At 39.5% G+C, this 16,442-nt stretch overlaps 1 protein-coding gene across 1 annotated transcript in view; it reads right to left on the bottom strand.

Moving 5' to 3' along the window:
- Positions 1 to 16,442, bottom strand: part of UTRN (utrophin) — a 557,360-nt gene that overhangs the window by 381,869 nt on the left and 159,049 nt on the right. The window contains 5 exon segments of the mRNA XM_027551766.1: positions 2,099 to 2,311; positions 3,464 to 3,609; positions 5,713 to 5,893; positions 6,885 to 7,126; positions 13,201 to 13,288. Of these exon segments, the coding sequence (XP_027407567.1) occupies positions 2,099 to 2,311; positions 3,464 to 3,609; positions 5,713 to 5,893; positions 6,885 to 7,126; positions 13,201 to 13,288 (870 nt within the window).

Here is a 16,442-nt window from a genome sequence, read left to right as displayed (position 1 = left end):
GACAATTGAAGACTGGTGGCTCAGACAGGAAAGAATCTGCCTGCAAAGCAGGTACCTGGGTTCAATCCCTGGTTCTGGAAGATCTCCTGGAGAAAGGAATGGCTACCCACTCTAGTATCCTTGCTTGGAGAATTGCACGGACAGAGGAGACTGGAGGGCTGCGATGAGGTTCGCCAAGAGTCTAACACTACTGAGCAACTAACATGCACACCCACACACACACAAAGGGAAGTGGATCCACTCACAAATTTAAATAAGCCAAAAACACTGAACTACAGAAAAACACACTCCTCTTCAAAATTAATGGATTGTTCGAATGAGATCTCAGTGTAGAACTACAGCTTACACTTCAAGAAAACTAATTCCTTCCACTACGACCATACACACACAGAGCCCCTGCCATCCTTATTCTCCTGTCATGCCTTGGATCTATCTGTCCATTAGTTTCTGTGTCAAACAGCTTCCCTCATATTTCAGTGATCCCCTCTCTTGCTCATCTTCCTGGATCCTGCCCTAGACTATATCGCCTACCAGCTTCTACCACATGCTCTGATTCTAATTTTTAAAACATCATTTTCATAAGTTTTGTCTTCATTTCAATATTTCCACTTTCTTTGAAACAACTTTTATAAAAATTCTCATATATATAAGTATATGTATAAAAAAACTCTAAGTATATATATATATATATATATATATATATATATGTGCACATCTAAATCTCCTATTACTAATCTCATTTCATTCACTGAAAAATATCACTGCGTGTCTTCTCTGTGCCAGGCACTATATGAGAAGTATACCTTGGATACATCAGTAGAGAAAATAAACCACAAAAGACCGAGGTAAAGAGGCACTAAAAGTGAAAGTGAAAATCCCTCTGTTGTGTCCTACTTTTCATGACCCCATAGACTATATAGTCCATGGAATTCTCCAGGCAAGAATACTGGACTGGGTAGCCTTTCCCTTCTCCAGGGGATCTTCCCAACCCAGAGATCGAACCCAGGTCTCCTGCATTATAGACAGATTCTTTACCAGCTGAGCCACAAAGGAAGCAAGGAGTGGGCTACAAAGAGAGTGTAATCAGGTCATCCTTCATCCCAACCTTGCCTACAAGGTGAGAAGGTAGAGAGGTTCATCCTTCCCTACCCGACCTTCATTACTTCCCTTCTTCATCCTCCTTGCAGGTGAAACTTTAAATCCTGACTGTCCCATCTGACATGGACCTTGACCAGTTTCTCCTTATATCCTCACATTATACTTTCCTCTGGAACTTTCTATCTGCCAACATTTTCAGATGGAACAAAGGATCTTGTTTCTGAATACCTCGGTTGGTAAAGAATCCACCTGCAATGCAGGAGACTCCTGTTTGATTCCTGGTTCAGGAAGATCCCCTGCTGAGTGGATAGGCTACCCACTCCAGTATTCTTGGGCTTCCCTTGCAACTCATCTGGCAAAGAATCCGCGTGCAATGCAGGAGACCTGGGTTCGATCCCTGGGTTGGGAAGATCCCCTGGAGAAGGCTACCCACTCCAATATTCTGGTCTGGAGAATTCCATGGACTGTATAGTTCATGAGGTAGCAAAGAGTCGGCTTTCACTTTCACTTTGCCGAATTTTCATGTCCCTCAAATCACCTGCTTTCCCAATCTGATACTGGTTGTTAGTAGCCTAGTTCAGGTTTTTCAAAGGTCTAAAAATGTCTGAAATCTTAACGGATCAGCTTCAAGAACTCAGCTATCTGCTACTATCCAGGCAACTTCTACCACTCTAACCGAGTCTCCACTGCAATCTAACCACCAGCTATTTCATGCGGGCTCATCTCTGAAACATTATTTTAACAATTTTAAGCAATTTTCTCTTATCTGCAAGGTCCAGTTTACTGCTACCAATAAACCTTTTTGCCAGGCAAAAGGAGATACATGTGTTTTCCAGCACCACTAAAAGTATGTCTTTGGTTGGAATTTTATATCCCATCTTAAGTACATTAACAAACATGGGACCAGAAAGAATGCAAACTGCTCAAATAATAGATATTTACTAACAATTACTACTTTACTCTGTAATAAACTAAACGCCCTAGTGGCCTTTAGATTTACCTCAAAAGTTCTGAGTTTGGGGGTAATTTCTTCAAGCAAATGCAGATCTTTGGAAACCTTGACCTTCAGTTTGTTCCACTTTCCTTGAACATCATCAAATTCTTGTTTATATGTTTTTTCTATATCTGGAGAAACATTTTTCTCCAAAGCCTTTGTTTCTTCTGCAAGTTTATGTAAGGTAGGTTTTTGATTCACCAGGATTTCATCAAGAGCCTGGAAAACAGAGTTCAAGATTAAAAATACTCATATAATCTATCTGTGAAGATATTCAATAATAATGGTTATAAACAGTCAAAATCACTTTTTAAAGAGAATTTGATCAAAAAAGAATTGTGAAAAACTCATGAAAAAAGAATGTGCCCAGTCGCTTCAGTCATGTCCAACTCTTTGAGACCCCACGGACTGAATCTTTGTGGCCATGGGTTTCCCAGGCAAGAATACTGGAGTGACCTGTCATTCCCTCCTCCAAAGGATCTTCCAGATTGGGGGATCAAATCCACATCTGCTGCATCTCCTGCATTGCTGGCAGATTCTTTACCACTGAAACACCAGGGAAGTCCCATGAAAAACCAGTAAGTATAATCAAAAAAGTCATAGCTTTCCCTATATAAGTTGTGTGTGGTTTCAAGACCATATATTGGGTTGGCCAAAAGTTCATTTGGGTTTTCCTGTAATATCTTATGGAACACCTGAACAAACATTTTGGCCAATCCAACATTCTCTGCACTAAAAACTAACAGAACAACAGGCCCAATGAGGGCCCAGTGTGCAAGGCTCGATGGGGAATCAGTTATATTTGATGAAATAGTGCAGACACATGCTCTAAGTGACCAGGGAAGCATTTTCACTCAACACAGAAAAAGAACACAATCGATATTCTTGATTTCATTAAAGATATTTTATCTAGTTGAGAATTTTAAGCTAGTCACAATAGAAGGAGAAAATATGCTTTTATTCTATTAGAGGGTTTCCCAGGTGGCACTAGTGGTAAAGAACCCACCTGCCAATGCAGGAGACATAGAGCCACAGGCTCGATCTCTGAGTCGGGAAGATCCCTGGAGGAGGAAATGGCAACCAGCTCCAGTATTCTTGCCTGGAGAATCCCATGGACAGAGAAGCCTGGCGGGTTATGGTCCATGGGGTAGCAAAGAGTTGGACACAACAGAAGTGACTTTGTAAATTCTATTAAAAACATTTAATAACTATCTTGTATCTGAGATCTTAAATTATAGTAACTCTCAAATTACAAGAAATATAAGCAATGTTTGATCAATTTTGACCAAAACGAATACATTTTTAAAAAACATTTCAAAATATATATGTTAGAAATGAACCTAGACCACTTAGGCCTAAAACATATATTACCTTTTTTTCTTGGAGGGCCTTCTCCACCTTTGCCAGATCATTCAAGACATTCAAAGACATCTGGGCCTTACTTTCAGAGTCCTTTAGCAGATCTGTCAGTGTTTTCAATGTTTCCAAATACGCACGTCCAGGTCGGCTCTTCAGTTCTGTTCATGGAAAAGTACTCACTTTGAGAAACTATTGTTAGGAAATTAATATTGCTATATCTATTGTTAATCTTCATATATAATAGGTGAATTCTATTACACAAGAAGTTAAACTCCATAATTAAAATTACAAAGGGTCTCTCTTAGAGATCAAATAAATCACTCCACTGGCATTTCTTAGAGTCAGACAGTGGTGACTTCATTCCTGCGGATGTTGATGCTTGAAATATTAAGTAACCCACCATCATTTTTCTTCATTTCATCATGATGAAATGTCTCTCTGAAGACGGTACTACAATGATCCTTTTGTCTCATATAATCTCCTTTTCCCCAGTAGCTACACAAAGAATAAAAGGAGACAAAGATCCCCTCAGCCAGTTATCCTCTAAGTTCAAGTGTGTAGACAGACCACCACCCGCAGAGCGGTGGACGCTGTACAGAACACCACAGCCAGGCGCACAGGTACCCTGAGAAATAATGGCTGCCCCAGCCAGCTGGAGGGATGGGTACTTCAGCCACTGATGTCACATTTACAGACAAGCAACACTAGAGCGGAGAGGAAGCCAGCTCATATGAAGCACAAAGAGCTGAGACCAGCCAGCAGCAAAAGAAACCAGAAGTATTAGTCACAATAGCCGAAGGGTGGAAACAACCCAAACGCTCATCTACAAATGAATAGATAAGCAAAACATGAAGTCTACAGAAAACAGAATACTATTCAGCCTCCAAAAGGAAGGAAATTCTGACATACCCAACCCACAAAAAGGAACTCTGAGGATAAGTGAAATGAAGCAGTCAACAAAAAAGAAAAACTGTCTGATTCCACTTAGGAGAGGTTTCTAGAATAGTCAACCTCATGGAAACAGAGAGTAGAATGGTGGCTGCCAGGGGCTGGGGGGAGGAGTAAATGAAGAGCTGCTGCTGAACGGGTATATAGTTTCGGTTTTACAAAGTGAAAAAGTTCTGGGGCTGGGTTGCACAACAACGTGAATATATTTTACACTCCTGAACTCTACACTTTAAAATGGTTTAAATGGTAAGTTTTATGTTATGTATATGTTACCACAATCAAAAACAAAAACAAATAAACTTAGCAATTGTTTTAAAGGTAAGAATAAACATTTAAACTGCTCTTGTCAAAAATAAAAGCCTATTTCGTAACAGCAAATTGAATAGGAGGTCCTCTCAAACCCTTCACAGTCTAGATTAACTGAGTTCAGTCAACAGAAGTATGGTGTCCAAATGCCTTTCCAAAAGAAAGGAAACATGACCCAATCACTCACCACGCACACATACAGAGTCTTACACGTCATTACATAACCTACAATTGCCTCAAGGAAGGGTATGGTTAAATGTGTAGCTTTTTAGCATGCCTTTCCCAAAGTATTACATAATGCAACACAATTCCTGACTTAAAAGCCAAGGAGAAAATAATATATGAGGAATGAGTTTTAAAGATCTATAGGAATTAACTTTCCCAGACCAGTCCTAATCCAAAGGTAAAAATTCTTCAAAATGTTTCCGATGTTTAAAGAGGAACACTTTCTTTGAAAAGAGGAGATGGTATTGCTAAAACTTTAACCATTTGGAGCAAACAGGAGCAAGCAATCATTCTTTTTAGCCCTGTTAGTAATGATATCAGCTGGCCTCCTTTCGTGAAAGGGAGAAACAACACCCTAAAAAAAAAAAAACTCTTTAAAAATCATTATATCCCATTAACACAGTCTGAATAGCATGTGAAAGATGTCGGCATTTTCACAAGCAAGTATGAATCCAGGAAATAGTCTGAATGTACTTTAAGAAGTGGAACAGTGGCAGGCACAGAGGAAAATACAGTGAGGCTGGTGTAAAGCAAGCAAGTGTACTGAAGGTCTAAATGCATGCTATGCTATGTCACTTCAGTCGTGTCCAACTCTTTGCGACCCCATGGACTACAGCCCACCAGGCTCCTCTGTCTATGGGATTTCCCAGGGAAGAATATTGGAGTGGGTTGCCATTTCCTTCTCCAGGTTTAAATATTGGGAGTAATTTTTAAGTTAAGTCAAACTGAGAACGCAAGATGGTGGAATCATCTAATAGAAAAACGCAAGAGAGTGGGTTTACCGTTCTCGACCTGTTGGTGGCGCTCTTCTAAACCCTGTCGCACGGCTTGGTACCGGCCCACCAAGCTCTCTAAATCCTGCTGGACAAAATCTGGGGCGAAAGGCCGAGACTTCAAGGCTGAGCAGCTTGAACGCAGCATTTCAATTCTGGGGTGGAGGCTACGGAGGTTTGTCAACTCCCGCTAGGAAGAGAAAATGTGATCACACAACTCGCTGAGGATGAACATCCTCACAGAAAGTCAATCAGAGCAGAGTTTACCGAAAGCATGTGATACAAGGAGCATCTTCTTTATTTTTTTTAAATGTATACATGTATCCCCTCCCTTGTGAGCCTCCCTCCAACTCACCCCACCCCATCCTTCTTGGTCATCACAGAGCGCCGAGCTGAGCTTCCTGTTCTAAACTCAGGTAGCTATTGTGTGCAAGTCAAAGTGCTAGTTGATCAGTTGTGTCCGACTCTTTGAGACGCTACGCATGATAGCCCACCAGGTTTCTCTGTCATAGGGATTCTCCAGGCAGGAACACTGGAGTCAGTTGCCATTCCCTCTTACAGGGGATCTTCTCGACCCAGGGACTGAACCCAGGTCTCCCGCACTGCAGGCAGATTCTTTACCAACTGAGTCACGGGGAACTAGCTATTTTACACACAGTAGGAGAAGGAAACGGCAACCCACTCCAGTATTCTTGCCTGGAGAATCCCAGGGACAGAGGAGCCTAAGTGGGCTGCCGTCTATGGGGTTGCACAGAGTCGGACACGACTGAAGCGACTTAGCAGCAGCAGCAGCAGCAGCAGTGTATATATGTCAGTGCTACTCTCTCGATTGGCCCAACCCTGCCCTACCTTCCTTGTGTCTATAAGTCCATTCTCTGTGTTTCTATTCTTCAATACTACCTTTCTCAATTCCTTTTATAGCTCAGAGGTTAAAGCGTCTGCCTGAAATGCGGGAGACCTAGGTTCGATTCCTGGGTCGGGAAGATCCCTTGGAGAAGGAAATGGCAACCCACTCCAGTATTCTTGCCTGGAGAATCCCATGGGCGGAGGAGCCTGGTGGGCTACAGTCCACGGTGTCGCAAAGAGTCGGACACGACTGAGCTACTTCACTTTCACTTTCTTTCTTTAAATACAGAACTGGACATAGAGCCCTTTCATGTGCTGGATGGCTGTGTCTTTACCTGATAGGAGTCCTTCAAGCTTGGCAAGGACTCCTGGGGAGATTCTGAAGAGGCAGTGTGTTTTACCCACTCTTCTTTTGTCTTTATGGTCTTTTCGAGCTCATCAAGATGCTTGAAATAAGCATTAATATCTTCCTGCAGCTGTATTTTTCTTGCCTGATCTTCCAAACGCTGTGATATATTCTTCCATTCCAATAATACCTTCTCTAAAATATTTTTTACTTCTTCGGTAGGAAGACCTTCTATGTAGACATAAAAAATAAGCAGACACTTTAGGTATTATTACAAAATTTGTTTTCAATTTGCTGTAAACATTTTAACACATTGAAAATAATGAGGCAGTATCATATTTACTGATCACTCTCTTAAGTTCCTTTTTACACAACAAACATTAAAATGATGCTCTCAAAAATAATTATGCTTAATTCCCTGATAAAAACAGGAGAGGGGGAGCTTATACTAGCAGTTCAGGAGTGGGGTGACCATCACAAAAAGCATAACAGTGGAGTGTCAGCCACTGCCTTCTCTATAGGATATGTGTTTCTGTCCTTAGCAACCTACTGCTCTACTAGTTTTTAGTCTGAGTCTGAGAAATAAAATGAAGGGTTTGGATTTGTCTGGGGCTCTGACATCAGAAGGTAGGCCCTCTGTCACCAGGAAAAAGAGAGAAAAAGGAGGAGACAGTTTGAGACTTTGGTGACCAAACCACACGTCATAGGAATTGCAAAATGAATGTCTAGAGCCCCTAGTGCTGGGAGCAACCTGGTAAGTGCAGGAATAGGAAGCCAGCAGGCAGGATTCAGCAAAAGGCATTAGCAAACCTATTGGAATGTTACACACAGACCAGCAAATCCAGTGCTGAGATTATCTACTTTAGAAACATATCAGGAAAAAAAAAAAACATTATGTTTATTGTTGACATCTCATAATTTTGTTTGTCTCATATTTTTGAGAGGTAGAGAATGTACATAAAAATAAGTTATATATAATAACAGGCTTTATCATAGTCTTTCCCTTAATATAAAATACCATCAAGTCATAAAATTACTATGAAAATTATGGGAAATCTGCAAAAGAAATGTTATCTCCTGAGAAGGGCATGCATGTTGAAAAGATGGGCTTAACATCTTTATTATTTAAGCAGGAGGGCAATAAAACTTTGTAAATATATGCCATCAAAATCCAGGGTAATGAGAGCTCTAAGGGGGAAAAAATGGCATGTAAGACAAAAGATCACTTAGGATCCAGAGATGATGCAATTTTGAAAATTTTTCTAACACACCACATCCACTGAAAATTAGAAATACAAACGTGACATTACATAATGTGTATGTATCACCCATGTCAATTGCTGAAGTAAACTGTCCATCATTACAAAGATAATACAATATCACACCTGGACAAAACATTCACACCACAGTTCAAGTTCAATTATCCCTGTTAATTCAGGTCATAAACTAAATAAATTACTAAAAAAAATAGTTTTTTTCTGACAAACTACCTGAGCAATGGAAATCTAGCCTGTGCTTCTGCCTGGCCATTTCCATTTTAAGTGAGCAAAGAAATAACATCAGCCACTTCAAATTTACATGTCAGGGTAATTTATGATAAACAAGAAAGGAAATTAAGCTGGCAAATAAAATTCCTGAGATGGAAAATTGTCACCACAAATCCAGAAAATAGGTAAGAGGTACTTATTTTAGGTTCTAGGCAAGCTGAAAAATCTTCAATTTTTTTTTTTAATTCACTGACGATATTTCACCATCCATTCACTTTGCCCTTTCAAACCGGTTCTCGAAATTTAAATCTCCCTCCTCTAAGACTGATATTATTATAGTTTGGACCAGTATCAAAGTAATAAATAAAGCGCAGTTTACATCTTAAAAAAGGAAAACCATACACTGTCTTTTAAAACAATTGTTTTGCTCCTAGAGGTCCAGAGTTACAGCTTTTCTATTTCTATAGAACATCCAACTCTTGGATGACTGATCTAAAGCCAAAATCAATATCCCATCCTTGTATTAATTTTCTAGAAGAGATAAAATATAACATATTCTGGCTACTTATTCTCACTTGACTTTAGCTTTTCAATCTATCACTATTAAAACCAGGGAAATGTTTGCAAAACATTTCATCATTATCAAATTCCATAGGCTTATGTGTGTGTTAGTCACTCAGTCATGTCTGACTCTTTGCAACCCCATGGACTATAGCTCACCAGGCTCCTCTGTCCATGAAATTCTCCAGACAAGAATACTGGAGTGGGTTGCCCCATTTCCTTCCCCAGGGTATCTTCCCAACCCAGGGATCAAACCCGGGTCTCCCACTTTGCAGACTCTTTACCATCTGAGCCACAAGGACTTTGCCAGACAAACAGGAGTCAGTTATTAAAGCTACATCATCCAAGTGCCCCACTTTCCTGTTATAGTAATTAACGATCTTTTGGAATAAAATAAGCTAAACCAAAAAAACCAGGTTTGGTGTGGCAGTTGTGAAAGTCAAACAAAACAAATTATTTCACTTTTTAAAAACATTTTTGCGCTACAAGAGATGTCACAAAACGTAATTCACACGTTAGTTAGAAAGGTCCTAACAGACTGCACTGTGCTGGAATGTTTTGATGAAACTAGTTTGAGAAAACCAGTGATGCAATTATTTGAACATCTGTCTACTGAAGAACTTGATGTGCTTTTCTAACTGAATTGATTCATGTATCTGCATCCTTACATAGGCAGACTCTGGGTAAATTTACACTCTATAAAAAAACTTCTACATTGATTATCCAAGGTCCAGGATTTATATAATGGCAACCCACTCCAATGTTCTTCCTGGAGAATCCCAGGGATGGGGGAGCCTGATGGGCTGCCGTCTCTGGGGTCGCACAGAGTCGGACACGACTGAAGCAACTTAGCAGCAGCAGCAGCAGGATTTATTTCAAATGTATTGAGGAGAAGGAAGGGCAGGGAGGATCACCCAGTTGTTCTTTCATTTCTGTTCAACATCTCTGGTTTTAAAACAGCAGTAGGATTAACAGCACTAACCACATGTTAAGAAGGAAAATGCAACACCGTAAAATTAGAATAATGGATAAAATGGAACGACAGTGGGAAATTTTTTAAATCACTTTTATTCTCTCACTATGGCAACCCACTCCAGTGTTCTTGCCTGGAGAATCCCAGGGAAGGGGGAGCCTGGTGGGCTGCCGTCTATGGGGTCACAACAGAGTCGGACACAACTGCAGCGACTAAGCAGCAGCAGCAACAAAAGGCACAGACTCCCCCAAAATGAGAAAATTAAACCCATAATATATAGACTCTGTTCAGATCAATGTCCCCATTTCGAAGCTTCCCATCCCATCTTAAAAAATTTTAACGACTGATGTTTTTTACAATAAACAGAATTGGGGCCCTGTAGGAATGAATGAATTTCCACTTCTACCAAAGCTAAAAAAAAAAAAAGGTAATGCAAAATATCAAAGATTCACTATAAAATTAAACAAGTATACATAAGGTCACAAAACTCACCCCTTTATAAAATATCATATATTCCCTGATATTTGTACTTGATCTTTTGCAAATAGCACTTTCACATGAACTCAGTTTTCAGAGTATATATTATAGAAAATGCCTATTCACAGCAAGATTTTATCAAGCAAAAGTGTAGTCACCTATCAAAACTTCTTCACTTTCTAGACAAGGGAGCAGAGTAACAAAAGGGTTACTTGATTTGCCCGATGACACAAAACTAGGAAAAGACAGGAGACACCAAGGTCTCCCATTCATTCCCCAATTCGGTGTGGGTGTGATTCTTGCTTTAACATATCACCTCTCACCACCTCCCTCCCTATGTAGTCTTCATATGAGTCTCTGAACTCTAAATCTGCCATACCCACCAAACGCTGACCCAGACAAGAAGTTAATTCAGTTCACAGACTTATGAAATTACCCCCTCATCACCCAGATAAAGTCTGGTTTCCAAGCTCAAATGTTGATGTAGAAGTGAAGAATCTATGATTGTAACTAACATGAATTTAACACACAATTTATTGTAATTATTGAAGTATCTTAAAGGAAATTACAGTCTCTGTCTCTAGGTCCCTTCAAGTAAATACCTGAAAGAGTAATCTTCAAGTGGGGTGCCCACACCCAGGAATAAGACACTTAACAGTGGACTGTGAAAGAAATTACTATTCTACTTGGAAGGGGAAGTAGAGAGACAGGGACGGAAAGAGAGACAAAAGGAATGGGGGAGGGAGAAGGAAAGAAAGAAATTAAGCTGTACTAATAATTTATAACAATGGTATATTTGCATAATTAATACATGTATATATACTGGGCACATACATGTTTTTGTGTATGTGTATGTGACCTCAGTATATATACAAAATAAATTGACGTATTTTTCAAAAGGCAGAGGGAAAAACAATCTAAAGTGTTTTAAAATGTGGTTTTCTGGGATGGAAGCAATTGATTGATCCACTACAGACACCAGGAAACTTTCTGGAGGGGTGGAAATATTCTATATATTCATAAGTGTGTGTAGGTTTGTCAAAACAACACAGTTTCATATATTTCAATATAACTTTAAAAATGTGAAAATACTAATAATGATTAAGTGGATGAGGAGTGAGTAGGAATACACGTAATTCGGGAATGGTGGACTATCATTAATTACTGAAGGGATAATTGATAAGGGAGGTGCACTGTACTATTCTGTCTGCTTTGTGTATATTTCCATTTTCTATAGTAAGAAGTCAAAAAATAAAAAGGTTGAAAACTACATTGTTGAAGAGTCTCATCTACTAATATTCACAACTCGGTTTTGGGTGTCTCTGGCTTTTATCAAGGAGAACTGCAACAGACTTCCAAATCACTTATTGTTGGAATAAAGAATAGGGCTTATAAGAAAAGCCTTTCAAAGCAAGACCCAAAAAGAATCATATACAAAACTGTATGGCAGAAATATTAATCTTTACATTCTCCAGAGCCACTGGGTCTATGGGGGAAAAAAAGTTCTTTAGGTACAAATTTCAAATACAAGTAACACTTTGTCAAATTTAACTAAAATAAAACACCTGTACTAAGTCAACATAATGCACTGAAAGCTATCAAAAATCAAATAATCTCAACGAATTTACCCTAAGGTAACTTCACATCCTTAATATTGCCAAAGTAACATTTTCTTTTACTGCCTCCCTCCAATATGTAACCCCAAGGATGAGATTTTAAAATCTCCCACACAATTGGATTTTAACTCCTGCTGAGGTATGAGAGTTTTATTTGGGTTCTCTTATTCATATAAATATCCATATAAATCCTAAAGGAAATCAGTCCTGAATATTCATTGGAAGGACTGATGTTGAAGCTGAAACTCCAATACTTTGGCCACCTGATGGGAAGAGCTGACTCGTTTGAAAAGACCCTGATGCTGGGAAAGATTGAAAGCGAGAGAAGGGAACAACAGAGGATGAGATGGTTGGATGGCATCACTGACTCGATGGACATAAATTTGAGTAAACTCCGGGAGTTGGTGATGGACAGGGAGGCCTGGCGTGCTGCAGTCCATGGGGTCGCAAAGAGTCGGACACGACTGAGTGATTGAACTGAACTGAACTGATCCATATAAAAGAACAACTTTGCTATTATCTATTTTACATAATCAGCTTCAGCATAAATTTTCATTTCTAAAAAGATTCTGCTGCCTAGAAATTTTTATGAAAAACCATTTTCCTAGCAAAAAGAGGACTAGAGTGTTACAAGTAAATATTTGATTGTTAAACTGTAAATAGCATTACTTTGCCAACAAAGGTCTGTCTAGTCAAAGCAATGGTTTTTCCAGTAGTCATGTATGGATGTGAAAGTTGGACTATAAAGAAAGCTGAGCACCTAAGAATTGATGCTTTTGAACTGTGGTGTTGGAGAAGACTCTTGAGAGTCCCTTGGACTGCAAGGAGATCCAACCAGTCTATCCTAAAAAAAATCAGTCCTGAATATTCATTAGAAGGACTGATGCTGAAGCTGAAACTCCAATACTTGGGCCACCTGACCAGAAGAACTGACTCATTTAAAAAGATCCTGATGCTGGGGAAGATTGAAGGTGGGACATAGGGGATGACAGACGATGAGTTGGCTGGATGACATCACTGACTCGATGGACACGAGTTTGAGTAATCTCCGGGAGTTGGTGGTGGACAGGGAAGCCTGGCATGCTGCAGTCCATGGAGTTGCAAAGAGTCGGACATGCCTGAGTGACTAAACTGAAACAGCATTCAGTGTCACCATCTAAGAAAATATTTTTTAAAAAGCAACATTCTCACCTTTTCCCATTTGCTCCAAAAGGATTTGTCCAGTTTGGTTTAATTCATCCAGTCGGGGTTTTATTTCCATCTGTTCTTTTTCTAATCCCTGAAAATAAAGTCCCAAATAAGAATAGTTCAAACTCTCTTCTCAGTGTAATGCTGATGCTTCTTGACATTTTTATATTTTATGGCCCTCTCATATTCTCTTTAGGGGTTACAGTCAAAGTTTACCTAAGAAAATACTACAAGATAAAACTATGCCATTTCAGGCTGCCCTCCAGAATGCCAGAGGTTATTAAATGTCAACGGTAAATGCAAACAAACAGTATAAAACCCTCATTTCTTTTATAAGAGAAAAAGTTGTACACTACATTTATGAGTTCCTATCAGGAGGAAATAATTAAAATTAGTATTTTAGATCCAGGATATCTAGTCACGTATATGAAGTCAGTAAAAATAAGTCTGAATCAAATGAATGTGCTATGAAGACAGAGATTACCAAACAAAAATTATTTAAGATTTAAGAAAGAAATAATGAGTCTCAATATCATTTGTTTGTTTTATATTAAGCATAGGGTATAATGCAAATTTTAACCACAAGCATAATTCACACATAATCTTTAGACACTGACAATATGTTTCAGGACCAAACTAAAGAATTTTATTCTTTATATTTAAAAAATGGCTGCTAATTTTCATATTTATGTCTGTATGGTTTGATATTCTCAATGTCCCTATATCTCAGAGACAGAAGAACACAAAATCTTCCAGAATCAGTAAGAAAGGGCTGAGCAAAATCATGGACACACACAAACACACTCAAATTTTTGTGTACACAGTCAATATTAGAAATTTCTCCAATTGATAATTATCTATTAATTAACTACTCAAATAGTGTCCAAAATAGCACAATCAAATGTTCCAGGCAAAAATAAAAACTTCCAGGTAAACCATATTATTTCAACCAGATAACCTGGAGAAGAATCCCACTTTTAAGGTCTATGCAGGTAACCACTATCAAATATTCAATAAATTTAGCTCACCTATTTTGATGCATACAAGCTTTACTGCAACTTAGCCATTTTTATAGTCAAAGATCAAGAAAGAACATGAGATTCTAAGAAACACTACTTACTTTTGTTAAACTAACTACCAATGCAAAAAAGTTACCATCAAACTGGAGAAAATTATTACCTGCCTTATACTAAACTGATGTCCTGCTACTTTTTATGGCAGTGGTAGATTGAACAAAGGATTCTCCACTCAGATACTGCATCAGTTAGAACAAATTATTCCTTCATTAAAGCAACACTAGCTGATATTTCCCAAATTTGCAAGAAAAATTAGCAATGGTTAAATTTTCTATATTTTACATATTTCCCATCCCACTGACACTATTTATCTAAAACAACAAAATAAGCAAACTTAAAAAGGAAAAACATAAGAACTGCCAATCATGCCTTACATACACATGTCAAAGTTGCTCAGTCGTGTCCGACTCTTTGCAACCCCATGGACTGTACAGTCCATGGAATTCTCTAGGCCAGAATACTGGAGTGGGTAGCCTTTCCCTTCTCCAGGGGATCTTCTCAACCCAGGGATCAAACCCAGGTCTCCCACAATGCAGGCAGATTCTTTTCCAGCTAAGCCACAAGAGAAGCCCAAGAATACTGGAGTGGGTAGCCTATCCCTTCCACAACTGTTATTTTTATCCTCTCAAATATTACAATAACAATTTCTGAAAGTAAAATTGTTTCTAGATCACAGGATGAAACTTATCAATATTTTATGGGATTTGTTCCATAAAGATCACTATAACTTCCAAGTTCTCAGCCAGTTTACTGCCTTTGATTAATATTCTTTACTGGTCTTTCAGAAACACATGAAATCATGGAACACGGCTCCCACACCTGGCTCTCTTGATCCCCTGTGCAGAGGCTCTGATAATGGTGCTTCCACATCCCCACTGTCCACAGTCATCATTCTCTCCTTCCATAAGCCAAGAGCTTTACAGAGCGCTGAAAACACAGGCTTCCGTGGAAAATCATCCTCACTTTCTAAGCACTGGCAGCAGACATATAAACAATGATGTAAATGCAGTAAGGGTTTTCACAGAGGTATGGTCAAAGCACTATGGAATCTGCCTATGGAGGCTTATGGAAGCTTTCTGAAGTAGAGGGCGTTTCAGCCACAAAGCACAAAGGCTTACTAAACGGCCATCTGGAGCCCAGAAAACAACACATGGAGAAGGCAAAGGACTGAGAAAAGCACAGGAGCCAGGAGGACTGGAGCTCTAAGGAGTGAATAAGAGCTGCAGAGGCTGTGCTGAGAGGTAGAGAAGACCCCTGCCTGGGAGGCCTTGTATGCTGGGGCCCGGCAGCGTTCCCATCGTCTCCCCACAGCAGTGGGAAGTCATCAATTAACTGCAAGCACTGGAGCTGCAAAATCAGATTGATATCTTAGACTGACCATTGGTCAGAGAAGCTAAGGCTGTGAGAATTTGAGAAGGGAAGGTGAACAGTGGCAAATGCTGCAGAGAAAGGAGATCTGAGGAAAATAGAAATCTATCCTTTTGAAAGCAATCGTCAGTGGTGACCTCTAACTAAGAACAGTCACAGTGGAATGATAAAGCAAAAATCAGTCTCAGCTTCTCACGCAAACATTCAAAGTCAGGTCTAACCCCAAACCACCTCTCTAGCCTTAACTCTCTACCACTTTTATACACACATCTAGCACAAAACAAAACAAATTCTCTGTTCCAAGAATTACAGCATGATTGCCCCACTCTGAACCTCTGCTCAAGGGCACTGCCTGCCAGGTTTGCCCTTGAGCCCAGCTCCAAGCCCCTCCCTTCAGTGTCACCTCCCCCTCTGGACTTCACCAGGAGATAGCAACAGCTGTAATCCTGGCCTCCTCTCAATTCTCATAGTACCTACTACTTTCTAACTCACATCATGAACATCTATATACACATCTTATTTTTTAAACGTTGTCCAAACTCTTTTCCAACAAAGGTCCGTCTAATCAAAGCTATGGTTTTTCCAGTAGTCATGTATGGATGTGAGAATTGGACCATAAAAAAAGCTGAGTGCAGAAGAATTGATGCTTTTGAACTGTGGTGTTGGAGAAGACTCTTGAGAGTCTCTTGGACTGCAAGGAAATCAAACCAGTCAATCCTAAAGGAAATCAATCCTGAATATTCTTTGGAAGGACTGATGCTGAAGCTGAAGCTCCAATACCTTGCCTACCTGATGCGAAGA

This window comes from Bos indicus x Bos taurus, chromosome 9 (assembly GCF_003369695.1).
Source record: "Bos indicus x Bos taurus breed Angus x Brahman F1 hybrid chromosome 9, Bos_hybrid_MaternalHap_v2.0, whole genome shotgun sequence".
Lineage (NCBI taxonomy): Eukaryota > Metazoa > Chordata > Mammalia > Artiodactyla > Bovidae > Bos > Bos indicus x Bos taurus.
Note: the sequence above shows the minus strand (reverse complement) of the source record. Positions and strands in the feature narration are given on the sequence as shown.